This window comes from Podarcis cretensis (genome assembly GCF_951804945.1).
Source record: "Podarcis cretensis genome assembly, chromosome: 7".
NCBI classification, from domain to species: Eukaryota; Metazoa; Chordata; class Lepidosauria; order Squamata; family Lacertidae; genus Podarcis; species Podarcis cretensis.
Window position 1 is genome coordinate 69,670,093 of NC_137176.1, and position 26,547 is coordinate 69,696,639.

At 41.1% G+C, this 26,547-nt stretch overlaps 1 protein-coding gene across 3 annotated transcripts in view; it reads right to left on the reverse strand.

The window, feature by feature from the left end:
* The window catches only part of STK3 (serine/threonine kinase 3), a 116,492-nt gene extending 92,219 nt beyond the window's left edge, over positions 1-24,273 (reverse strand). For 2 of the 3 annotated variants that reach the window (XM_079984738.1, XM_079984739.1), the window contains exons 1-6: positions 24,038-24,273; positions 17,095-17,175; positions 15,722-15,850; positions 12,146-12,260; positions 8,916-9,080; positions 7,801-7,968 (exon numbers count right to left, since the gene is read on the reverse strand). In XM_079984738.1, the coding sequence (XP_079840864.1) occupies positions 7,801-7,968; positions 8,916-9,080; positions 12,146-12,260; positions 15,722-15,850; positions 17,095-17,175; positions 24,038-24,060 (681 nt within the window). In that variant the 5' untranslated portion in view covers positions 24,061-24,273. The remainder of the gene's footprint in view (positions 1-7,800; positions 7,969-8,915; positions 9,081-12,145; positions 12,261-15,721; positions 15,851-17,094; positions 17,176-24,037) is intronic. The other variant, XM_079984737.1, reaches the window with a different exon arrangement.
* Between the last annotated feature and the right edge of the window lie 2,274 nt (positions 24,274-26,547).

Below are 26,547 nucleotides of genomic sequence, written 5' to 3' on the forward strand. Positions count from 1 at the left end.
GAAATGGCCAAGCTGAAGAGCACAATGTGGCAGAAGATCCTGGTCACAAGCACCTGTGGCCCATTTTGACCTTCATGTTGCAGAACAGTTTTGTCTTGCACTTTGATCCAAAGGGAGACGTAACTCTTTCTCATTACAAGCAATCATGCTCTGTAGCAGTTTTAAATTCTTTCAGCTTGTTCAGAGTTATATTTATAACTTTTCTCTTGGGAAAAGGAAACTAGTGCATTACCATACAATAATAATTCACAATGAGCAAGATTTGTTGAATACTTTAACCACAATGACTGTTCCATCAAATATATCTTCAACAAAGCTTAAAAGTTGTAGGTCCTGATCCAATGTGTATAGAAGACCAAAGCAGACATCTATCGACATCAATGGAGGTTGAATAAGCTCTTAACTATTGCTACAGTGCCTTTGAAATTAATATTCCCATCTCAAACAATTTCCTATTAAAACATCCTGAAAATAAATGAATAGAACCATGGAACTGCTCTTTTTTCAGATTAGCACTTGTAAGTATTTGAATTATGTAACAAAAATATACAGCATCACATGAAACTAACCAACATCATACTTCCTTTACAGTTATTTTAGTTAAGGTTTCAAGTTAACTCACTGGCGTGTAATTATGAAATTATTGTTCTGATCCTCTGCTTACTTTGAAAGTGATTAATCAAAGTCAGAGAAAGCCAACCATCAAGTCAAGTATGTTTCAAATTTCCTATTCAAGGATAAAACTAAAAAGATGAGCTAATTTTACTTTAATTAAATCCTCATTTAGATGTCTGAAATAAATGTTTTCTATTTAAGTTTCAATTAGACTCAAGCTGTAGTCCAAATTTCATATATTCTTTCCTTCTGCTACTTTATTACACATTCCCAATTAAGTTTTCCTACTTATGCACTCAACGACATAAAAGGTTTAAAATATTTTTCCTTGACTTTGTAACAATACAGAAACACATTTTGAAATCCTGCAATAAGGTCTTTTTTTCTATTCTACTCACTACCTGTGGATGGTTGCATGAAGTCTCCTCTAAAGGGAATTCAGTGGGAAATTCCTGCCCATAGTTTGTCATACCCTAGTTCAGCCTAGCATGCACTTCCCCACTATGGACAGGAAATGGGGAGGGGAGCATAGTAGTGAATGGAACCCCAAACAAATCAAGAGTTACAGATTCAGGAGAGAAAATGGTCACTTGTTGGTAAGTCTGATTTGCTCAGAACAATCTTCCTTGAAGGTGTTACAGTTTATACATAGTATAATACACTAGAGAAAGACTGCACTTTAGAGAATGGGATTCTTTCATCCTTTTTCCAGTGTCATTTGTTAAAAGAAAAAAAACACTCTGCATGGAATCTGGGGGAAAGACCATGGGTGAAAAAAACATAATCTCATGTTAAACAATTTCTGCAAAACTGTAGAAAAAGAAATGTTGGAACATTAATATGGAAATGTTCACTATACTTACTAGACTACAAGCACAAACTGTATGTCTGTATTGGCCCACTTGGCTGGTTGTATTAAGCCAGGGGTAGGCAACCTAAGGCCAGGGGGGCAGATGTGGCCCAATCGCCTTCTCAATCCGGCCCACGGACGGTCCGGGAATCAGCGTGTTTTTACATGAGTAGAATGTGTGCTTTTATTTAAAAGCTTTTATTTATGCATCTCTGGGTTATTTGTGGGGCATAGGAATTCGTTCATATTTTCCCCCCAAAATATAGTCCAGCCCACCCCATGGTCTGAGGGGTGGTGGACCAGCCCACGGCTGGAAAAGGTTGCTGACCCCTGTATTAAGCCATAGATAAAAACAGTGATTTAATGTGAATGAAAAGTTCTTGCGCTGGTATTCTCCCACTTCTGCTGCTGCTGCACTGCCAGGAAACAAGCCAGCATCTGGCTTGCTGTGATGTTCAAACCCAGGCTTGTGATTTGTTTCTCTCCAAACAAACCATGAACAGCAAGCAAGAGCAAACCTTGGTTTCTGCTCATAATTTGTTGGGGTTTGTTTTCCAGTGCCATGGCAATTGCCTGTGTTGCACCTTCTTGTAAGCTGTCTACTTAAATATATCAGGCACCTACTCTTTGGAATTATTTTCCTTTAAAAATCAAACAGGTGCTTTTTCTGTTCTTTTTGTCACCTACTGAAGGCCTTTATCTTCCATCAAGCTTCAGGGGATCTTTCCCAGTCAGAAGTGAGACATTTATTTAATTAGAATAGAATAGAATAGAATAGAATAGAATAGAATAGAATAGAATAGAATGTTGAATTTTGTAACATGGTAGTAACTGTTCCTAATCAATTCAGGAACACTTACATCTCACACCAGCTCATGGGCACCACTTAACATTAAGTCCAGGGTTGCTGCCTTTGGTCGGTTCCATGCCCAGCTTTTCGTGGGCACAGTCATTTAGGGTTTCCAGACATGTTACCTCTTTGTCACAATTGGAAGATATACCCAACTAGCCTATGTGAGGGTAACTGAAGGCACTCATAACTAAGAAACTTTCTCCTTTGGATGCCTGCTTTATTTTGTTCTTCATCTCAAGAACACCCTGGATGTTTTGGCCAGAGGGGCAATAGTGTATCACCAATACAAAATTACTTTGGGGACCTGGTATTGCCACTAACAGTGTTTCCATGGAGGAGTATGCCCTGTTTGGGATTTCTAGCTACTTCGGCTGTGCACTCTATAATGTAGAGTTGCACACCACCTCCAGAGTACATTCTACTCTATATTTCCTATAGAGTTTGCATCCAGAGATAACTGTGTCCAACTTAATTTCTCCATTCCACCAGGTTTCCATTATGCTCACTATATATCCGCACTCCAGCTTACCCATCTTGGTATGAAAGCTTCTAGTGTTAGTATATCAACAGCCTCTAATCAAGGGAATGTGGCCATGAGAGAAGAACATTTGTCCACCCTTGTTTTAGGCAATCATGTCACAGACATGATCCAAAACCACCTTGGGGATGTTGAAGTGTATTTAGTTGCCAGGTGCTGTCTTGCTTGTTGAAAAAAGGAAAGGGTAACATTCAATAGCTAATAATGTTCAAAGTAAAATAAAAAAAATAAAAAGTTAACTTTTCAGTTTATACAGACACTGATCCCCAGCAGAATGCCCAAATCTAGACTAAGGCTATATGGCAATATAAACAGCATCAAGAGTTCTGTGGCAAAAGGCAGCTGCTTGTAAGATACATTGGAAAGAAACTGATCACAAGCAGATTAGTCCATGGTGGCAGTGACACAAGCTAAGCAGGAGGTATGGATAATCTGGGTAAGTGCCATGGAAAAATAAATATCATGATTGGACTTAAGGCAAATGGAAACATTTCAAATTGGCTTCCTACGGTATTTTGTGGAACATATGATGTCCACATGTCCATTACCAACAACTTCAGCATAGAAAACAATAAAGGCAAACGCTGGATATATTTTCAAGAGCTTACATTACTAGCCTCTCCCAAGACAAAACAGCATAAATTAGAGGGGGGGGGCAAATTTGCAATGCTAGATTGCTTATACAAAAGGTTGGCAATGTTTTCTTGGAGTGCCACCAGGGCTGAAGCCTTCTTGGAAAGCTTATGTGGGTGTATTCTAAAGGATAAAGGAAGGAAAAGGAAAGTAAGCCCAGGGTTAGGTTCCAGCTGGGCTTCAGAGGCCTCCACGGTGTTCCTCACTTTCCAAGAGATTTGCTGGGTGACACTAGGAAAAGCACAAATGCTATTCTCTAGACAATATATGTGAAGTACCTACTTCAGAGTATAAGATATACAGAAATAATTATCTTGGGACTATATACATAGAATCACCAAGGCTTCAAAAGAGGATTTGGAGATCATGTTTTATATTTTTATTGCACATTTGTCTATCAGATGTAATCCCCCAAACCATGAAAAGCAAGTACTCATCATGAAAAGGCATAAACTATATTGTAAGAAAAGTGAGAGCTAAGTAAAATACTAAGGAAGCAGTTCTGGGTGTAGAAACATAGAACCGGCCAAAGCACAGAAGTGTAGGAAGGGGGTTCAATTTTAAAAGCAAAATGTGGGTACTGCAGAAAGAGTAAACTGACTGTGGAAATGTTGAAAGTTTTTTTGCTCCATCACAAGTTTTGACACACTGGACATGTCCACATACTACAAGTCACAGAACCATACAATTGGAGGGAGGCATTGGAGGCCATCCAACAGCCTGCTTGATACTAGAAATTCAGAGCTAGAGAGCATCCCCAACAGAAGGCTGTCTAACTTCAGCCTGAAGACCTCTAGTGAAGGATAGCCCAACAGTCCTTTAGGTAACTGGTTACACTGTTGAGCTGATATAACTACAAAGAAGTTCTCCCAATATTCATTCATTCATTCATCCTACCCTTCCTCTCAAAGGAGCCCAGTGTGGCAAACACATCAATATATATTTAGGTATTCTAAAAAGAGTTAAAAACATTATCTCAATCAGTGATCTCAGGTTTGCCAGGAACAGTGTATTTCAGACATCAAGTGCCTAGGGTAAACAGGAATGTTTTTTAATTCCTCTTGAAAGTTAATGAAGTGGGAGACAGAAACACCTCACCAAGGATGGCATTCTGTGAATGGGGAACTGCCACTGAAAAGGCCCTGTCACGGGTCAATTCCAACCAGGCAGCCCCCATTGGTGGCAGCACCAACAATATTCAACCAATGTAATTAAAGCCATCCAAGTTGGCGGCTATCAAGACAAATTCATAGACTATAAAGCTGTCAACAGCTACTAGCTACAATGGTTATGTTCTCCCCACCACTGTCAGAAGGAACTGTATATGTCTGAATACCAGTTTTTCAGAATAACAAAAAGGGGGTGCTGTGGCACTCAGGTCCTGCTTGTGGGCTTCTCATAAGCATGTGGCTGGCCAATGTGAGAGCAGGATGCTGAACTAAATGGCCCTTTGACCTGATCCAACAGGCTCTTCTTATGAAACAGACCGTCTTGTAACTGAAGTCTTGATAGATCTAGTTTTGCCCTATAAGGCAGCAGAGAATTTAATAGCACAAATTTACCCTGCCCTATTTCATTGGCTATCATTTGTGGGAACAGGGGAAATTGCAGTCTGGTGATGTCAAGCTGTATGTTTGGTCATACTAAACCATGGTGATGAACCTGTGAGGCTCTTCAGATGCTGTTGAACTCCCAAACAGCATGGCCAATGGACAAGAACGATGTAAACCATAGTCCAACCATATCTGGAAGGCCGCAAGTTCCCTACACCTGTACAAGAGATGCTGGTTTTTGGTGGCAGGCCAACACATAGAGTTGCCACAATACTGGAACAGAAACATTTATACAATGTCCCCATTATAGCCATCTTTCATATTTCAATCTGCTTCACCACTACTTCAACTCTGATATATGAACAGGAACTCTGAAGCACTTCCACTAGAGATTGCAATCTACTACTTACACCAAGTAAATCTTTTCCCCTTTGAGACTTCCTGCCACAAAAGTCGATACTTTAAAGGTTTTAAGCATCTAAAAAGAACATTCACTGATGCCAACGAAGCAGGTGGCCCTTACATCTGACATTCCTAAAACTACTAGTAACATTAGATCAAGTGTGGAAAGTAGCCCCAGGCATACTGCACAGATTTCAAAATATAGTAAATAGCCTACTGCATTGGCTGATTGTCAACACCTTTCCAACCGCAGCAAGAATGGGTTGGTTTTTGACAAAGATCTGATATATATTCCCAAATACTGAGCCCTAAAGTACTTTTATTGCCATCTTTCAACCTGAAATCCTTTCCTTACCTTTGCACTCTCACAAGATTTAGTACAACTCCTTGAGTAGCTAGTGTGTGGTTAGGGAGGAAGCTATGCTTGTTTGCTTGGAATCTGCCATTTCCGCCCCTGCCAAAACACTTGTTTAAAAAGTCATGTAATATCTCTATTAGATTGTAAATGCAATTGACAAGGAAATGGCCTACTGGCAATGCATTACCTTTGTGGCAGTGCCAACCAGCCTACAGCAAAATAGCATAAGGAATAACTTCAGCATGCATTCCCAAGTAACAAAACAGTGTTTTACATAAATACCACAGAATCTAAGCAAGATCCAGAAAAAGCAATGAAAATTTGCCCGAGCTTTCATGCTTGCCTATATCAATTGAATGTCTTAACGAAAACAAAATAGAAAAGCATCTACATATGTCCAGGAATCTTGTGAAGTTGGATCATATAACACTGGGAAAACTATCACAACTGAAATCTGTGTATTTCTTCTCAACCACTGTAACAACTCTCTAATAAAAATTAAGAAGAACTGTAGGGTATCAAATATACAAAAGAGTATTAACTGCTTACAAGCCCTTAAAACCAGAACACAAATTATTAACAAGAACATGTGCACCATGTAAGCCAGAATTGTTATTTTTAAAATGAATTTGCCCTTTTGATTTAATACGACTGATTACAAGCATTACAAATATTCACATTCTGTCAAGTTAAAACACTAAGCCTTAGTTTAAAAGCAGCTATTATGCTTAGAAAATATTCTCCGATAATTTAAGCTCTTACCTTTCATTACCAAGTGCAACTACAAGCAATTATGTCAAAGTTATCCCAGATGTAATGAGGATGATATCATTAAATTTTAAGAAGCCATTGTAGTCATCACTAATCATTATCTCCAAGAATAAGCGCACATACGTATTTCTTTAAGATTCAAAAAATCATTTAAAAAAATGTTTCCTTTTCACCCTAAACATAAGACCAAAATAGCTTCATTATATAAGAAAAATCAGCTGCTTCTGTAAGATAATTAATAGTTCAAGTTCCAAACTCAGTTCACCCACTACAAAATACACACCATTACCCTTTAACAAGACGCATGAGTGATGGAATATCCTTTTTCACAGTTGATCCCTTGACAAGCTGGTATGATCAAGGATATCACCAAAAAGCCAGAAATACAGATTGCCTATGCATTTTCAGTGCCATCAAAAGTAGCAGCTGCACTGCCTTTTTCACATTCCATGCACACATAAATAATAATAACAGACAATAAATAAAGGTTTACAATTAATTATATCATGCATAGTATGTCCATAGTTACAGCTTTGTTTGTTTCCTATTGGAACAAAAGAGGTGACATCGCATAGATATAAGACCCATCACTTTTTTAAAAAAAAAAGCAAAGGATGTAGCCACTAAAATATGAAATATGAAAACATTAAACTACTCTCTATTTAATTCTTGTTCTAAACCCAGTATGTTTTTGGACTCTAACTCCCCTTATAGCACCATCCAGCATGGTCAATGGCCAGGAATAATGGGAGTTCTAATCCAACAACATCTGGAGAGAAACAGGTTCTCCACCCCTGTGCAAAAGTGATTAACTCCTAAAATGCCAAAAACAGCAGAATCATTAGATAAGCAAACATCAAAATATCCTTGGTGACAATAGCTGTCTTTTGGGGGGAAATCAAAGCAGTAGGTGTAATTAAACTTAAGATTTAAAACCATGTCATTAACAGCAACAGTTGCCTATTAAACGACATGAAGTAAATGATCACTTTTGGACTATATTAAATGTTGTGTAGCATAACTTATTTTAGTGCCTTCTACCACTATAAGATTTACACTTTACTCGCAGCAGTTTAGTTTTAAATCTCCGATCGAAGTAGCAACTGGACATTCAGCTGTAGTTCCAATCACCTCAAGATGACCAATGTAACCACTTGTTCCACTTTTCCAATGAGCAACATTATACAGCGTGCAATTAATAACAAAGTCACTGTGTATGATTCTTACCCGCATTGGGTGTATATCAGCATACGGAGGCTTTCCTTCTGCCATTTCTATTGAGGTAATGCCAAGGGACCAGATGTCTGCCACACAATTATAACCAATCTCTTGTATTACCTCTGGAGCCATCCAAAATGGAGTACCTATGACAGTGTTGCGTTTTGCCATTGTATCCTGTAATGACATTATTAAGAAGCTTAACATCTCTCAATGTATTTTCATCTCTCTCTCCCATTATAATATCACATGGAATCTGTGCAACTGAACTTAACACCAGTACCTCAAAAAAGCTCAGCAATGCGCTTTCTCCTAAAAGGCACATTTCCAAGGAAAACAGCCTTATTTTAGATAGGTACAAAAGAGTCTAATACAATGTTCTGGAGGCCATGTTTGTGCCTTAAGTAATTAAACAATATTTGAAGCCGCAAACACATGCATGGAGTTTTTTCACACATTACACATGTTTATGTGTGTGTGTGTATTTATATACATATACACACACATACATATACATACATATGTGTGTGTGTGCGCACACACACACACACACCCTCTGTGTGTAATTGCAATATGTGCTTACAGAAAATGTGCATCTAAGCACAAAAAAATTACAGTCATATGAACCAGGGCATTGGGACCGGCCACAGCTCTCTACGCAAATAATCTGCCACCATATAATGTATGAAGCACCCTAAATATCTGATCCCACATTCAACTTCAACAGTGCATAATCCAGTGTATTTTTCAGTACATGGTCTATTTGCAACCTGGATAGAGAAAGTATTGTCAGAAGTTAGGCCTCCATCTCTAAAGGCAAACCATTGTTCACATTACTTTCTCAACCATGTGACACATGCGGAACTGGTTCTGTGAATGGTTCAACACATGCTCTGAGCATAACAAAAAGTCTGGGCTCAACCCACTGTTCAAAAGCTCTGCAGGACACAGTTTAGACAAGATTCAAAAGGTACACACAAGAAAAGCTGACTTCAGTAAGCAAAGACTGCCAAATTAGCTGCACCTTTCAAATGGGAAAAAGGTCCATCCCTCCCTACAAGAGACTGTAGGAAGCGCAGTGCATATTTATAAAATATGACTCTACCCATACACTTTATACTTACAGTTAACTGTCCAGCCACTCCAAAGTCAGCTAATTTAGCATGCCCTTCGGTGTTTAAGAGAATGTTTCCAGCCTTTATATCTCTATGTATTTTTCTCATGAAATGCAAATATTCAAGTCCTTTAAGCGTAGATTTAAGAATGGTTGCAATTTCATCTTCTGTAAGCTATGGAGAAACATAAATAACATTTTCTTCTTCTGTGTGTACACACACTGATTACACACTTACGTAAACAATTTGAAAGACTGAGAAACTGTAACACAAAATTATGCAAACTGCCTTATAATTATTATTTATATGGCACGCATAAGGTTATGCAAAATGTTTTACAAATACAGAAAGCAAGACCCCCAATCAAGGTCCCACTCCTGCAATCCAATCCACATGGCTTGACCTCCTCAAACATGAATTAGATCCCACAAAAATCAACAAGCATCAAACAGGAGCAGAGGTCCCACAAAAAAAGACTGTGGACAGAGGACCTAAACAAACAGGACATGAAAAGTGAGTGTAAGAGTTTGCAATGTACTCAAAGCCTGGCTTGTGTTTTATTTTGTTATAGGTTCAATTCTCCCTGTCTCCCCAATTTATCAAAACAGGATTGTATTACAAACTTTTCTGACAATATGCCCTTTGGGTTGTGTATTTACTGACTGCAGTAGAATTTGAATTGCTGGTTTTGATCTTGAAGGTCCTTTATTGCTTAGGGCTGGGGTAGCTGAAGGATCAGCTTTCTCTATACACCTGCCTAAACTTTAGGATCTACTAAGAACCTTGAACACATTCAGCACTAAGCAAGTAATTTTTTATTCCCACCCACCCCAAAAATTTTAATATATTGCTGCTTTAAAATAAGTTTTATATGGCCCGTCTTTTTTAATGTGTTTTGTTGATTTATTGTACATAGCTTTAATAGTTTTATCTCTGTTGTAAACTGCCCTGAGAAGATTATAGGGCAGAAAACGAATAGATAAAACAGTGCCCAAATACTACCCCAAATCCATGTGCGTCATTAAAATACAAGTAATGCCATTTTCATCCGTCTAGATTGTTGAACTGCTCCATCTGTGATTACAGAATTCATGGTCTAACTATGGCGGCCCACATTTTCAGGACATCTTCCTTCAGCCTTAGGATGTTTCCACCAGAAGTCAGACTGTGAAAATCTAAGTAAATGCTATGTTGCTAGGATTCTGACTAGCACACGGCCTCCAAGACACAGGAGCACAGGATTGAGCTCACAATCACACTGATTCTGGTGGCTGCACTTAGGAAACACTAGTCTGTGAGGACATATCCATGGACAGCTATATAGAAGAAATATCACTGGAAATGTGAGAAGAGGCTCAGTCATTCCTAGTCATATGTATGCTGCAAAGCCAGTCTGACTTCTAAGCTCCAATTCCTTGTGATGGATATAATATAAAGGTAAAAGGTAAAGGTACCCCTGCCCGTACGGGCCAGTCTTGACAGACTCTGGGGTTGTGCGCCCATCTCACTTAAGAGGCCAGGGGCCAGCGCTGTCCGGAGACACATCCGGGTCACGTGGCCAGCGTGACATCGCTGCTCTGGCGAGCCAGAGCCGCACACGGAAACGCCGTTTACCTTCCCGCTGGTAAGTGGTCCCTATTTATCTACTTGCACCCGGAGGTGCTTTCAAACTGCTAGGTTGGCAGGCGCTGGGACCGAGCAGCGGGAGCGCACCCCGCCACAGGGATTTGAACCGCCGACCTTTCGATCAGCAAGCCCTAGGCGCTGAGGCTTTAACCCACAGCGCCACCTGCGTCCTTGGATATAATATATGTGCTTCTAAATACGAAAACATAAACCAGCCAGTCCATCGTTTTCTCTCTTTCTTCCCACAACACTCAAGCATGTCTCAAGCGGACTCTCCATCCTTATAGGTTTTTAAACAGAGGTGGGGGGGGTATCTATCATGGATGCTTTAGTTGAGATTCCTGCATTGCCCGGGGTTGGACTAGATGACCCTCAGGGTCCCTTCCAACTCTATGATTCTATGAAATTCTTGACTAAACTAAAGTTGTTGGCACTGAGTTTACTTCTACTAGGTATTTTCTAATGGTTTCATTATTTCCTTCATGGATAATTAGCAATAGGAAAGAAAGGACAAACTGATTTTGTATTTTACCATATCAAATAATTTTAAAGAGAATAAAGAGAGGAGAAAAGTCAAAACTATCATTCTGAACCAGATACAGGTCTGGTTTATGTGTAACAATAAGCCATTGTTTTAAATAAACCATGGTTTAATGGTAGATAGCAGGTCCTGACAGAGGAACTCAGGTCCGTGGTTTGTTTTTCTCCTAACTATGACTGGAACTCAAGAACAAGCACTGACATCCAAATGTAATGCGTGTGTTTTTTTCCAGTGAAGTTCACATTTAAAAGCAAAGGTCTAAGAGCCAAATAGCTTATGAACTACAGTCAGAATCTGTTCATTGAAAGTTTATGATCTTTAAACTTTTAAACTATCAGCCTGGCAATAAATATAAATGTTAATGTTAATAATGAACATCAGCTTATAAATACAACTGAATTTGCACCCTCATCCTAGCAGCCAATTCTTGCAGCTCCTTGCCAGCAAAGGGTTTCCTCTCTTGCCAGTCTGCCCCTTCCATGACCCTCCTGAGTCAGGATCACAACCACTGACTGAGCATCAGCTTCTCAGACTCAAATTCCTACTTTATGCATCCCAGTTCATGTTCCTACCAGCCCACAAATACGGTTTTTTACTTTAATGTCCTCTACAGCTTGAACACCACATAAAAGAGAAAGAATATCTTCTTCCTTATAAACAGCCATGAAGATTGGTTGATGCAGGGCTGCTTCATATTCCAGCAACCCAAGAGACTCAGCCTTACTCCTCTGACATGTTGGTATATACTAGTAATATGATTTACCAAGGTTAAGTCTGTGGTTCTCTGAAAAAAACAGTGGACAAATCATATTTCCCTTTCATAAAATTCTTACATTTTTATTAGACATGGTCTGAAAAGATTATTAGACTCTGTCATGGCATGTTATTGTACTTTAAACAGCAGCAGGAGAATCACTATCACTAACAACTAATATTAAAGTAAACAGGGAAAGCATGGGGCCCTTATGAACATCCTCCTCAAGTAAATAAATCTTTGTTGGGAACACTTTTTTTAGGCATGCAAACAACTGCAAAAGTAACAATATTTTATAAAAAATAATTAAACACTTACCGTTTTATTACGTAATCTAATTATGTCCGAGACGGAACCAGCTCCACAGTACTCCATAACAATCCACAGGTCTGTGTTCTTAAAATAGCTGCCATAGTACTTGACAACATAAGGGCTGAACACAAAAACATGGGTTATCAACATACAGATGTGAACCGTCAAGAATATTAAGAAGCAGTAGTGTCCAGGATAAATTTTGCTAGAATCAGAGCTTGGTATCATTTTTCCAAGCAGCTGCCTGAGTTTTATGATAGGATTTAGAAAACAGAACTAAAGATGTTAGTGCACGTGCTAATAATTAAGAGTGCAAAATAGATAGGTATAGGTAAAGGGACCCCTGACCATTAGGTCCAGTCGTGGCCGACTCTGGGGTTGCGGTGCTCATCTCGCTTTATTGGCCGAGGGAGCCAGTGTACAGCATGTGGCCAGCATGACTAAGCGGCTTCTGGCGAACCAGAGCAGCGCACGGAAACGCCGTTTACCTTCCCATCGGAGCAGTACCTATTTATCTACTTGCACTCTGACATGCTTTCGAACTGCTAGGTTGGCAGGAGCTGGGACCATCGCGGGGATTCGAACCGCCGACCTTCTGATCAGCAAGTCCTAGGCTCTGTGGTTTAGACCACAGCGCCACCTGCGTCCTTTGCAAAATAGATAACCGCTCGCCATTTTTGTATATGAATAAAAAAGTCACACACTCAGGCCTCCTAGGCCTCTCTATAAGCATTTCTCGAGCCCTCAGGATTTTCTCCAGAGGCCACACACCTCACAAGCCTCCTTCAGTGTTTCTGCCTGGCCAGAATGAATCCTTGAATTCTGATAAAGTTGCCTACTTGCCTGCCTGCCTGCCTAGATGACGAACAGAGAGGGTCATGTGACTGCAGAAACTAGCCTATGGTAGAAGCAGTGCTTTTTTTCTTTAAAAATGTTTAGGGGTACTCTCATTTTGACTCAAGAAAATCACCATTTTATAGTTCAAATCAGGAAAAATAAATACTGGACAAAGGACAAAGATTCAATAAATGTTTAGGGGTATGCGTACACCTGCTTACCCCCCAGAAAAAAGCACTGGGTAGAAGGTACAAATCATAGTCATTGCTCTACCCACTTTTTCTCCCAGCTCCATTCTCCAAGGCCCCCAGAAGGGAATGTGGCCCTCAAGCTGAAAAATGTTCCCCACCCATGTCACATACCAAACTAGAAGAGAAGAAAAATAATCCTAATTCTGGTTTCCCCAGCAGATCCCAGAAAAATCTGTTCTGGTTGGTCCCCCAACCCTTCATAACAAATTTTCAGGGACAATGGAGGCTACAAGGGGAGGGGAAAATTAGCAAAAATCACCTCCCAAGCCTCTTCCATCAATGGACACCTTCACTGGATCAAAAGCCCTTGAGCTCACAAAACACCAACGGTTAGATACAAGCCAATATGTTCCTGCCCCCAATCTACATCTTACTGCTCATGCTTGCCAGCCAAATTGTTGGTTAAAAGCATGAGCATGGATAATGGCAACCATTTGCTTGGCGCTACATATTCATTCCCAGGGGAACTTCATATGTAACCCCTCTTTTTTATTCATACTCCCAAGCAGCAAGCGATCCACTTACAGACACCTGCTTCTGCACTATATTAAATGTCACCTGATTAAGGTAACTGTATCTAAAAAGCCCCATTAAATATGTATTTGAACATACAAGACAATATTACAATCTATTCATACGGAAATTATCTCCATTAATTAGGAATTTTAAATACATAGTGCCACCACGCTGCATTAGTCTCTTTGCTTAAGAGAGTTTAAGACTTTGCTTAAAAGAGTTTAAGACTTCCTTTTCTCCCTAGGTCAAGGAGCTCTCGTTGCCTCTAGATTTTAGTGCTTAACTTTTATCTCTCACCACTACTGAGTTAAGCACAACAACTACTACTGACATATCAGTGTCAACAGGACATCTCCATCCAAATCCAACCCGGAGATCTACCAAACTCTGAATAAATACATCATAAAATCCCATTTCATCCTTATCAGCGATATATGACAGACTTTAAACCTTGCCCCTTACAATTGTGCTATTCCTAGGATACAATATTTTGGGACAATCTCCATAACAAATTCTGAAGACCTTACACTAAAGATTAACAAACTGCAATAAAAACAAATGATAAAAGCCTGCCGAAGTATATATGATATTTAAATATTTAGAGCTGAGCAACATTCTTGCAATCTTCTAATTCAGGTCAGTTAGTCTTACTTTAACTACTGTGTGTTTTGGGGCATTTGCATTTGTCCATAAAGATCTTCGCTGATAAAAAAGCAAGCCTCTAAAGAAAGGGAGGTATTCTCCACACAAATATTTTACAAGGGAGTGATTTACAAATATTTTACTAAGGGCACACCCTTATCTACCTATCACTGCCAACCTTCTGCATGGATGGAAACCCCACTTAATCCCTCTTACTGCCTCATCTGAAAAACCAAGGCTCTCATCACCAGTGAATAACTGCAGTATAGTTTAAAGGAGTTCCAGCATCTTGATGCTTGGCTCGTCTGCCTTGCCCTTGCTAGCTAAATAGAATCCTCAAAGCAGCTGAAGAAAAATTCAAACACAGGAGCCTACACCAAGATACGAGCTGCTCTCAATCCATGAGATAGGGCAGACTGTAAACATTTATTTGAAGGAGGATATCCTCTTTGCTCAAACTACTCCAGACATATTTCCAGCTTCTTAGTCCAAGGAAATCTATTCAATGCCCTCTCAAAAACAGAGACACCCACTACCAAGGAAGACCACAAATGAGGCGTAGTGGACCCCACTATATCACTGATGAATGGAAAGGGAGATTGGGATTTTTTGTTGACCACCCTACAAGCAAGTTTCCTAGACAGTATTTATGTATTCATACATCACCATACTTGCTGTGCTAAACAGCATTCTTCAAGGAAACCTTTCTTTAAATATAAACAAATTGGTCCACTATTCGTTTCTTTCCAATATTTACATTGCATCTAACCTGAAATGTAACTACCTGGTGTCAATTCTGAGATGAACTGTGGAATTCATTGCTTTTGTATATTAGACAGGGGTCCTCTGTGTTCAGCCTTAGAAGTCAGCTTAAAACAATTTTGTTTACACATTTCTACCCTACCATGCAACTTTGTTCTATGTTCTTTTGATCTTTGCACTTTTGTGCATATAGCCTTTGAGAATATTTTTCCTTCATTCAGCAATACAGTAATTTATGCATAAATAAATAACGAACATGAAACATGATCAAGCTTTGTCAGGGCACCAGAGTCAGTACCAAGGCATAAAAATACTTCAAAGAAAGAAGAAAGGATGCATCAGTCCTCTTCCACTCGCCCAGCTGCATTAGCCAGTAGGTAGGAAAGGCGTGTAGCAAGATTAAAAACCCAATAAAACATCCACATTTCTCATAACTGAACTGTGAAGACTTTAAAGTAGACTTTGAACTTCAGCTTGAAATTCTCAGCAGATTCAAACTTACACTATCAAATATTGTAGGCATTAAAAAAAAAAAAAGACAGAAGAGCTCTCACAATAAGTATGTACTACATACCTGTCACATTGTTGCATTATAGAAATTTCCTTAATAATTTCCTGCAGATCTGATTCAACAGGGACTTGCTTAATTGCCACCACTTGCCCAGATTCTTTATGAATGGCTTTAAATACACTCCCATAAGACCTAGAAAAGAAAACAGATTCCAACTAATTTAAGCTCTGAATAACAAAATTGCAGTTCATTCAAACCAACCTATAAATAGTTAATGCAAAAGCCACATTTGTTCATTGTAGAGGCTTCATTTTCACACGCCTCTAAAACAGGATGCCCTGGCTTTAAATGTTTGTTTGTTTGTTTGTTTGTTTGTTTGTTTGTTTGTTTTCTTTACTGCCTTTTATCTGAGGATCACAGGGTGGCTTACAATACAAAAACATAAAAATGCACAGCATAGTAACAAACAAAAGCAATAAGCCCTCCCACACACACACACACACACACACAGTTTAAGAAGCCATAGATTGTTTAATTAGCCAAAGGCCTGGGAGAAGAGGCATGTTTCCGCCTGGTGCCTTAAGTGCCAGGAGAGCCTTCCTAGGGAGAGGATTCCACAAATGGGGAGCAACCACAGAATTGTGCAATAGAAGTAATGAATATAAAGATCTCAATAGTATTCCCTGATTTTAGGAAGTACGTCATTTTCTTAAATGGAACCGACACCCACATAGCAAATTGCTGCCAGTGAAACAGGCCTCAGTCAATGCTTTTTCAGTACAGCAGGCTTCCTCAAACTCGGCCCTCCAGATGTTTTGGGACTACAACTCCCATCATCCCTACCTAACAAAACCAGTGGTCAGGGATGATGGGAATTGTAGTGCCAAAACATCTGGAGGGCAGAGCTTGCCTATGCCTGCAGTAGAGTGTGAGCATTAACATATTCCCTTGCTCTGTGAGAAATGCTAGTTAACCTGCAATAGGTCTTGTTGATGTTTGAAAGAGAAAGGAGGATAGGGAGGTCACATAGTGGCAGCTTCAGCTATGACAGCAAACAGAAGTTGACTTAAGGGGCAAAACACCTGTTTAGAAGGAAAAGAGTTGTGGGGATGGAGGAAGAAGAAATGCAATCTGGAACATAAGCATGGCTAACAGGAGAAAAGATAACTAGCCCCTTCTCCACTCAAAATCACCAAATCGTGTTTTCATTTTATTTTTTATTTTTAAATCCGTATCAGAGCATTGTTCCACTCACATGGGTAATATGGAGCTTTCCCACAGCTCCAAAATATTTCTTGGCTGTGGGCACTAGTCCAAATAAAGAAGCTTTTCCAGCTCTAAGTCAGTTGTACTATTCTTGTCTGTGTTTGTGCGATGTTTTGTTTAGAGTCTTCCCAACCATCCCACCTCTCTGCAGCACATAAAGTAATACATACCCTTCACCGAGCTTCTCCAATACATCAAATACTTCTTCAGGCTGTTTAGTCAAGCTGTCTTCGCTTAGCTTTTTCAGTTTGCTATAAGAAATATTTTAAATAAACAAAAATTAGTGATTTGCTATTTCTTATTGTAGATTCATTGGGTCGTATTCAACAAAGCACTGTGCAAATATGCAAGGATTTTTCCTTGTGCAACAGAACATTTTCTCCTTCTCTTCCCCTGCACACCCCCTAGATCCATGGTTCCCAACGTGGGGCACACAGGAATGTGTGGGTGGGTTGGGAGAGTGTATAGGCTAATGAGATGTTGGAACTTGCTTGCAATGCTGTTTAATGATTAGATTCCTACTGTTTAATTCTAAGTTCTTATCAGCACACCAGTGCATGCCAGCCTCATGAGACTTTCATGCATGACATGTGCTCCTGCTGATGACTAGACAACAGTTAAGAACCACAATACTGTCACACCTCATGTTACGTCCGCTTCCTGTTATGTTCTTTCAGGATACGTCCTGCGGTGACCCGGAAGTACCAGAAAGGGTTACTTCCAGGTTTCGCTGCTCGCGCATGCGCAGATGTGCAAAATGATGTCACGCGCATGCGCAGAAGTGGTGAATCATGACCCGCACATGCACAGACACGCCGCTCCGGGTTGCGTTCTGCTCATGTTGCGAACGGGCCTCCAGAATGGATCCCGTTCGCAAACAGAGGTACCACTGTATGCTCTACAGAAAGGCATTATACTGAGTCTGTCTAACCTCATACCCAGAAGTTCTAGAACCTCCTCTGCTCTTCAATTCTTACAAAAGATTCATGTTCTGGACACGCAGGACAGAACAGTTCAATCTCAATATTTTCTCCAGCCCTGTTCTGTGAGTATCTTAATGTTATACTTCCAGTCCCAGAAAAGGTGAGAGCCTATTTTGTAAACTGATTAAACTGAACACTTGAAGCAGCTGCCAGATGAGTCTTAGTTACCACCAGAAATTCAAATTCAAATGTTCGGAGTGGGGAGACCCTCCCAATCTAAGATGAGGAAATTGTAGTCTGCTTTCATGCTTCATAAGAGCGGGGGTGGGGGTGAGAAAGATGACAACTAAAAAACTAGTACAATAATAGTACAGAGCTACAGAGTTGCACCACAACTTTGTTTACTGATGACCAGAAACTAGCTAGCTCTAAACGTGTACATCCAGTTAATCTTTTATGTTGGTTTTAAAATGAGAACTAGGGTTTTCATGTGTTAAGGAGTTGAATGAGGGCTAAACATGGAAAGGAACTGTACAGTAGGGGTCTTGGTTTGAGGAGGCAGCAGTGGAGGAAGAAACATCTGTTCAAGGAAAAAGCAAAGACAGAAGAACAGTCATCCCATTGGTATCATTTCCCTTTCATGTACATGCATCACTAAGTCACCAACGCAGATATTTGCCTTCTGTATTGCAAGTTCCCTCATGAAATCAGGAAGCTAAGTTGATCAAAAACGAAGCTAATTGAAGAAATCAACCAATGAAAATTTTGCCTGAAATCCCCTTGCAAGTTGTATAAGATGTATGAACATTCAGAAAAAGTACAAAGAGCTGAGATGCTTCTTCTATAATACTAGCCAGTCCTGCCCACATAACAATGCAATCTTATCACAACATGGTGCTTTGATTTTAAAAAAGGAAAAGGATTGCCGATTATTGCCAGTGTGTTACCATTCCAAGCTGGCTACCAGCCAACCAAGCTGCAATTGTCTCTTGATGCTCAAGGATTTCTACCCTAATATATAGCAATGTTTGTTTTCCCAGGCTGCAATAGTGTATGCTCTACTAATACAAAAGTCCATGGAACAGCAACAGAACATTTTATCCAACTACTCACAGTTTTTGCATCCAAACCTTTAAATTTAACATTTACTTTGCCGTTTTATTTAAGGAACACTATTTCCGTTCATTCACATGTGTGATATGCAGTAATGGACAAAAAATTTAAAATAATTCATGAGAGCCTGTGTGGTCTAGTGGACAGCAGATCAGGGCCACTTCACGATTAAGTTGGTGATAAATGGAGCTCTTTACCAAAGCACATGCTTTGCATGCATCAAGTCAATCCCTGCCATTTCCAGGTGGTGATGGAAGAGTCACTACCATGCATAGTACAGTGGTACCTCGGTTTACATATGCTTCAGGTTACATATGCTTCAGGTTACAGACTCCGCTAACCCAGAAATAGTACCTCGGGTTAAGAACTTTGCTTCAGGATGAGAACAGAAATTGTCCGGCAGCGGCACGACAGCAGCAGGAGGCCCCATTAGCTAAAGTGGTGCTTCAGGTTAAGAACAGTTTCAGGTTAAGAATGGACCTCCGGAACAAATTAAGTACGTAACCAGAGGTACCACTGTACAAGGGCTATGTGGACCTCATATATATAACCTCATATAAGGCAGCTTCCTAAAAACCATGGTTGTCCTCAGTTTTATACTATTTGGGGGCTGCAAAAACCAATCACAGCTCTTTAATCAGTATGCCATATAACACACTTCACAAACAAATCTTTGCTGTATTCACATATTAATATTCTATAAGCGTATGCAGAGGATTTTACATGTAAAAAAGTAACATGATCAGGGCCCAAATCCCACATCTGGGTGCTTTTATAATTGTTACTGAACTGAATTTCTGCATTCTTTAATAAATTTTATTGTGTTTTGTTGTATTATATATATCGTAAATAGCTTTGGGACTTTTAATATATAAAATTATATACAGGTCTGGAAAATCAACCTAACACTCACTATATTGACTTGAAGAAATTCATTTGTCACAGATTCAATACCTCATCTCTTCAAAAAGAAGAAAATATCCTTATCTCTTACTACAAAAGCACCACACATAAGGACTATACGGCACTGTGCCTATTTTAACAACCTACATTATTTTACCAGTGGAAGGGGTGGTTCTGAAACCTTGCACCTCTTGGGAAGCAGCAGATTCAAATTCACACAACAAAAAATTCCAGCTGAGTTACAGTGGTACCTTGGTTCCCAAATGGCTTAGTTGACGAACAAATTGACTCCCAAATGCCGCAAACCCGGAAGTAAGTAAGTGTTTACAAATGTTTTTCAGAAGCCGAACATCCGTTTTGGCTGTTAGCATTGTTTCCGGGGCCAATCAGCCAATGAGAAGCCGTGCCTTGGTTTTTTAATGTTTTGGAAGTCGAACATACTTCCAGAACGAATTCAGTTCGAGAACCAAGGTAAAAAAGTAAAGGTAAAGGACCCCTGACAGTTAAGTCCAGTCGCGAACAACTCTGGGGTTGCGGCGCTCATCTCGCTTTACTGGCCAAGGGAGCCAACGTTTGTCTGCAGACAGTTTTTCTGGGTCATGTGGCCAGCATGACTAAGCTGCTTCTGGTGAAACGCCGTTTACCTTCTCCCCGGAGCAGTAGTTATTTATCTACTTGCACTCTGACGTGCTTTCAAACTGCTAGGTTGGCAGGAGCAGGGACCGAGCAACAGGAGTTCACCCCGTTGCGGGGATTCAAACCGTCAACCTTCCGATCGGCAAGCCCTAGGCTTAGTGGTTTAGACCACAGCGCCACCCGCATCTATTCTATGAAGTTGCAATATATTTGATGCAGTTCATACAGAACTGGGTCCAATGTAGCATTGATTTCCCCATTTTTCTGTCAGGCTTACGGAATGACTTGCCAGATGACTAGAGCCCAAGGAATCATTCTGGACCTCTTCTTACAACCCAACTTCATTCTTCTTACTTGCTTGGGGGAATCATTTTGTATATTTGATCCTTTGAATCTGCTTTGGCCAAACTGTGTTTTATACAGCACATGAAAGTATGCAAACCGGGAGAAGTTTTTAACATAGCCTACATGCCAAAGTTAGTCTAAAATAAACTGTATTTAGTTTCTAAATGAAGCTGGGGAATTTCCATTAATTGCTGTGCTGTCTCTATGCTCACTACAAGGATCTGTTGCAGACATTTGCTGGCCCATGTTCATTTTAAATTAAAAGTGGCATCTGACCCAAGAAATGGAGTTAAGAAAACTAGTCTACAGCAGAACAAATTGCTTACGAATACTTGAATATTTATAACCACATGTAAAAACAAACAGCTTCCTTAATTTAAAAACATAGGAAGAGAAGAGAATATATATGGAAATCATAGGCAGTTCTCATGTTTACAAAAGCCAGGAATGAATATTTTCTTCCTAAATGTAAAAAAAAATCCTTGAATCGAAGTTTATATAAGCTTATGGATGAAAAAAGGCATGAACTACAAAAAAACTTCTTGAAGATTAATAATTTAAGCATTGCAATTGTAAAATAACACAACACATTGAAAAGTAAAGATAATATAAAGAGGTGCAATCTCAAATTCTACCCCAAATAAAATGAAAATACTTTATACTGCATATAATTCTAACCACATCTACCATTCCTATGTAAGCCAGTAACAAATCTTGCTTACAGTGCATGGTTTCTTTACAGAGAGACAAACCACAAGCCCAGGTTCAGACATAATGCTAAGCCTAGCCATGGCTTAGCACAGGAGTGGAAGAGAAGCAGCTGTGATTTCTCCCCATGCACCAGCATGCTGCTCATTTACTTTTAAACCATAGCAAGCTTAACTGCCAAGAGGCTAGTAATATTCCAGGAAAGGGCTTTTCTTCTTCCATGGCTAGCACAGAAACCAAGTACAGTGGTACCTCAGGTTAAGAACTTAATTCATTCCGGAGGTCTGTTCTTAACCTGAAACTGTTCTTAACCTGAGGTACCACTTTAGCTGATGGGGCCTCCCACTGCAGCCACGCCACGGCCGCGTGATTTCTGTTCTCATCCTGAAGCTGCTCTACTATTTCTGGGTTAGCGGAGTCTGTAACCTGAAGCGTCTGTAACCCAAGGTAGCACTGTATGAAAAGGGAAGGGGAAACAAAATGTTCCATCTCTCCTCTGTCAGTCTGCTCCTCGCCTGCATAAAACTTCTAGTCACCAATGGCTACCAAGCAAGTTGTTGCTAAATAAAAGGCTGCCTTCTCACAATAACAGCATCAATGCTGGCAGCCCTAACATACCTTACTATGATTGCAAAGTGGGTTTGCTAGCCATGTGTGGATCACAGCACCAGCCATCACTGAACCTCTTTCCGCTGCAAGTTACTTTAAGCTTGCAGCTGTTAATTTAATGTTGGGGAAAGAACATAGCTCAATAGTAGAGCACATACTTTGCATGCAGAAGGTTCTAGCGCCAATCCCTAGCATTAAAGAGATCAGGAAGCAGGTGATGGGAAATACTATCTGTGGACAGCAACTAGCCATCCAAGTAGCCAATATTGGACTAAAAAAACAGCTAGGAAATTGTCTGAATACAGTTTAAAATCAGCATCTCCCTAGCCCAAAAATATGACAGACGTTTATTATCTATCAATTACAGGAAAAAATATATAATCTGTTTTTAGTCCTGGTCAACTTGAAAATTCAATACATCCTCAGAAAGTGCACATAACAGGGCATTCAGAACACCTACAGTCTGCTTCCTATGTAGATGCTGGAAAGGGAAGCTTGAGATCATTATCTACCCAACCCAACAGATTAGCACAGATACAATGAGGTAATATATACAGTAATATACCAATAAACATAGTTTTTAGGGTATGTATGTTTTTACCTCCTATAATCTTTCAAATATAAAATAAGTTGTGTGTATTACAAGATTCCCAAAACCGTTTTTTTTTAATAGATGCCGTCCCTTCAGGGATTTCATTTCTCACAATTTAGCACTCTGTCCTAAATCCATAACTTGAGTAAACGAAATCCAATAGCCTAAATTGAAGCATGTTCTTGACAATGAGCCAGAACCTACTGCCATTGTCTGTTTCATACACACACTTCCAGAAAGATTTGTAATAATGCAGACAAGCCGCAATTCCCCAAACTTCTATTCCCACACCCCTTCACTAAGATACAGGTCACAGGTTTCAGCAAGCCTCTTCCAAGGGGACCAAAGGAAGGACATTCAGAAAAATGCAACATTCTCTCTGCCCCATGGGAAGAACCGGCAGGGAGGTCTAAAGTGGGTGGCGTACATGCAAGTATGAGAGAGAAATTAATTTCTGCCCCACTCCTACACAAACTACAGATGGGACCACGTGTGGGGTCTTTATCCCTCTGTTGGGACTATGAAGACTATATACACCGAGGGGGCATGTCATCAGACTGGCCCAGTGCAAACCAGTCATGTCTTAATGTCCTCTAACCAAACTGTCAAACCCACAAGCGGCATAGTAAAAGAATGGCAAAGGGGGGAGATGCCACAATTCCTGCTATGAAGGCAAGCAGTACACATCCCACGTTACTAGTGCCTACCTGGAAACATTAACCCAAACCTGTGCCACTCTAAGGCACAGAGATCTGGGGAAGGCATGAGCCAGGCCATCATGCCTCTTAGTGGGCAAGTGTGCATGTGTGTCTGTGTCTGTGTGTCTGTGTGTGTTTAACAGACATGATGGGGCATCCACTGCTTTCCCACATGGGGCAGCGGCTTGGGGGAGGGGAAAATGTACACGTGTATTTACACGCATTCACACAGCAAAACTGTGGCAATGATGGGGCGTCCATCGACGCTTAGCTAATGCTATAATAGATGTCTTTAAGAGGTGGGAAGTGTACATTTGAAACACACACACTCAGGATCCCTCCTCAGAGGGAGGCCTGGCAGCAGGGGAATGCGGGGAGGAAATGGTGGCCAGAGGGGACGAATCCACCGGGAAGCCTCCCCGGGATCCAGGAGCCGGAGCGCTCAAGGGAGGCGCCCGGGAGCTGCGCGGTGCGGCCTAGCCTGGCCTCCTCCTCCTCCTCCTCCTCCTCCCTTGCGCCCAAAATAAACCTCGCCCCCGCCCGCTCCCGCGGCCTCTCGGGAACCGGGGAGGCCCTCGGCCGTTACCTTTTGGGCGCTGCCTGCTCCATGGCTGCGGCCGGCGGCTCCTGGGATTATTCCCGCCCCCCTTCCCCACAGCCCACCAAAGGCGAGGCGCCGTTTCTATACCCCTCTGACAGGACCTAACAGAAACTCTCCGCACAACTTTCCTTCCGCAGCTGGCCCTTTAAAAGCGACCCTCCCCTCGCGCCGCGTCCGCTGCCTGACTTCAGCGCTACGCACAGGACGGGGCCTTTGCTGCTTGGGACGGAACGCGCCGCCCACCCAGCCTCTCTATTGGCTGAGGCATAGGAGATGCGAAGCGGCCATTGGCCTCCCCGAAAATCAATCGGGAAACCCAGAAGACGGAAGAGAAAGTTACACTTTACGTCGGCTGGAAGCGAAGCGGGAGCGTTTGCTATAGTGGCACGCAAGGGGAGGGGGGGGTCGGGAGCAGAGTGCGTCATGACGGAGGCACGCAAGAGGGGAAGGTCCCCTTTGCGTCGATAGGGTCCCTGCGTGAACCGGTGCATGTTGGAATATGTAGTATTCTGGGACACATGTGTTCCACTTCCTCCCGCAGTTTGGTCAAACTTATGTTTGTAGCTTCGAGAACACTGTCCAACCATCTCGTCCTCTGTCGTCCCCTTCTCCTTGTGCCCTCCATCTTTCCCAACATCAGGGTCTTTTCCAGGGAGTCTTATCTTCTCATGAGGTGACCAAAGTATTGGAGCCTCAGCTTCAGGATCTGTCCTTCCAGTGAGCACTCAGGGCTGATTTCCTTCAGAATTTATAGGTTTGTTCTTCTTGCAGTCCATGGGACTCTCAAGAGTCTCCTCCAGCACCAGAATTCAAAAGCATCAATTCTTCAGCAATCAGCCTTCTTTATAGTCCAGCTCTCACTTCCATACATCACTACTGGGAAAACCATGGATTTAACTATATGGACCTTTGTCGGCAAGGTGATGTCTCTGCTTTTTAAGATGCTGTCTGGGTTTGTCATTGCTTTTCTCCCAAGAAGCAGGCGTCTTTTAATTTCATGACTGCTGTCACCATCTGCAGTGATCATGGAGCCCAAGAAAGTAAAACCTCTCACTGCCTCCATTTCTTCCCCTTCTATTTGCCAGGAGGTGATGGGACCAGTGGCCATGATCTTATGGTGATATATTGGTGGGTTAATCCTTAGTTATGGCTACCATCAGACACTTGCTGGAAAGTTAAGCTTCATTGAATGTAGTGGCCCTTCTGCGAGTAAATAAGACTTAGGATAGTGCTAGAAAGATTCTGTTTCATAAAGGTGCTCGACCAGCAGGCATGGCCAAACTTCGCCCTCCAGAAGTTTTGGGAATACAACTCCCATCATCCCTAGCTAACAGAACCAGTGGTCAGGGATTATGGGAATTCTAGTCCCAAAACATCTGGCAGGCCAAGTTTGGCCATGCCTGTAAGAGCAAAGGGATCGTCCACTTTTTCTCCGGGGGGAATTTGGCACAGAACTTTTCCTGGCATCTTGTGTAAACAGTGCAATGCTACACTTCTACTCCAATGTAAGCCCCACTGAGTTCAGTGCATGTATAGCTGCTGCCTAAGTGATGAAATGAGCTTCTGCTTGCTGACAGGGAACTTACTCTGAAGTTGTGTCCTACCTTTAAACAAAAGAATCTCTAAGCATCTTAACAATTTGTACAGTACAACATATGATCAGTTTTTTGCGTTTTTTCTTCATTTTTTAATGCCTGTGCCAATTTAATCCTGTTTTAGGGCTCCATGGTTGCAATCTGGAAAACTTTGCTTTTCCAAGAGGAATAACGGAAGCAAGTGTGGCTTCCTCCCCACCTCATTCCTCACCCCACTGCACCCATATAGCAAAATTATATTCAGCTTGATTTTCAGGAGATGAGATGGGAGGATGAGCAAAGAAAACTGGTCAAGAAGTTACTGCCACATCCTCTTGCAGGGTTGCAGGGCTATTTGACAAAGGCATTCTTCCTATCTTCACGGATATTGCAGTGACTCCAAGTATCACACTAGAAAACTTAATTATTTGGGGAGGAGTTAATCTCTCCAGGGGATTGGAGTGTGTATGGAAACCTCTGTTACAGGAGTCATCTGAAATACTCCAAAGCAAAACTTTGAGAAAATACAAGTGCTGACGTCAATTTTAAATCTCATGTGAAAAGCTGTGATCCTGAACACTTGACATGTATGGATGGGCTAGAGAGGGTTGTCAAAACTAGCCTACTGAGCCTGAAGGATAAATTTTACATTCATTGTTTTGCCCACTTTTGCCTCTGGCATCATGTGCTACTGACACATAGCCCTCAGAAGGGAATGCAGTGTTGGGAATCTGAGGTGAGATACCCATGTAGCAAAAGTTGCCCCAAGTTCCAATCACCACACAAAGGCATCTTAAGGTCCAAAATAGTTTACTGCTTTAGAAGATACAGTTCCAGACACACACACACACACAGAGAGAGAGAGAGAGAGAGAGAGAGATTGTCGGCTTTTGACTTTGGCAGATGCAAGCAGAAAGTATT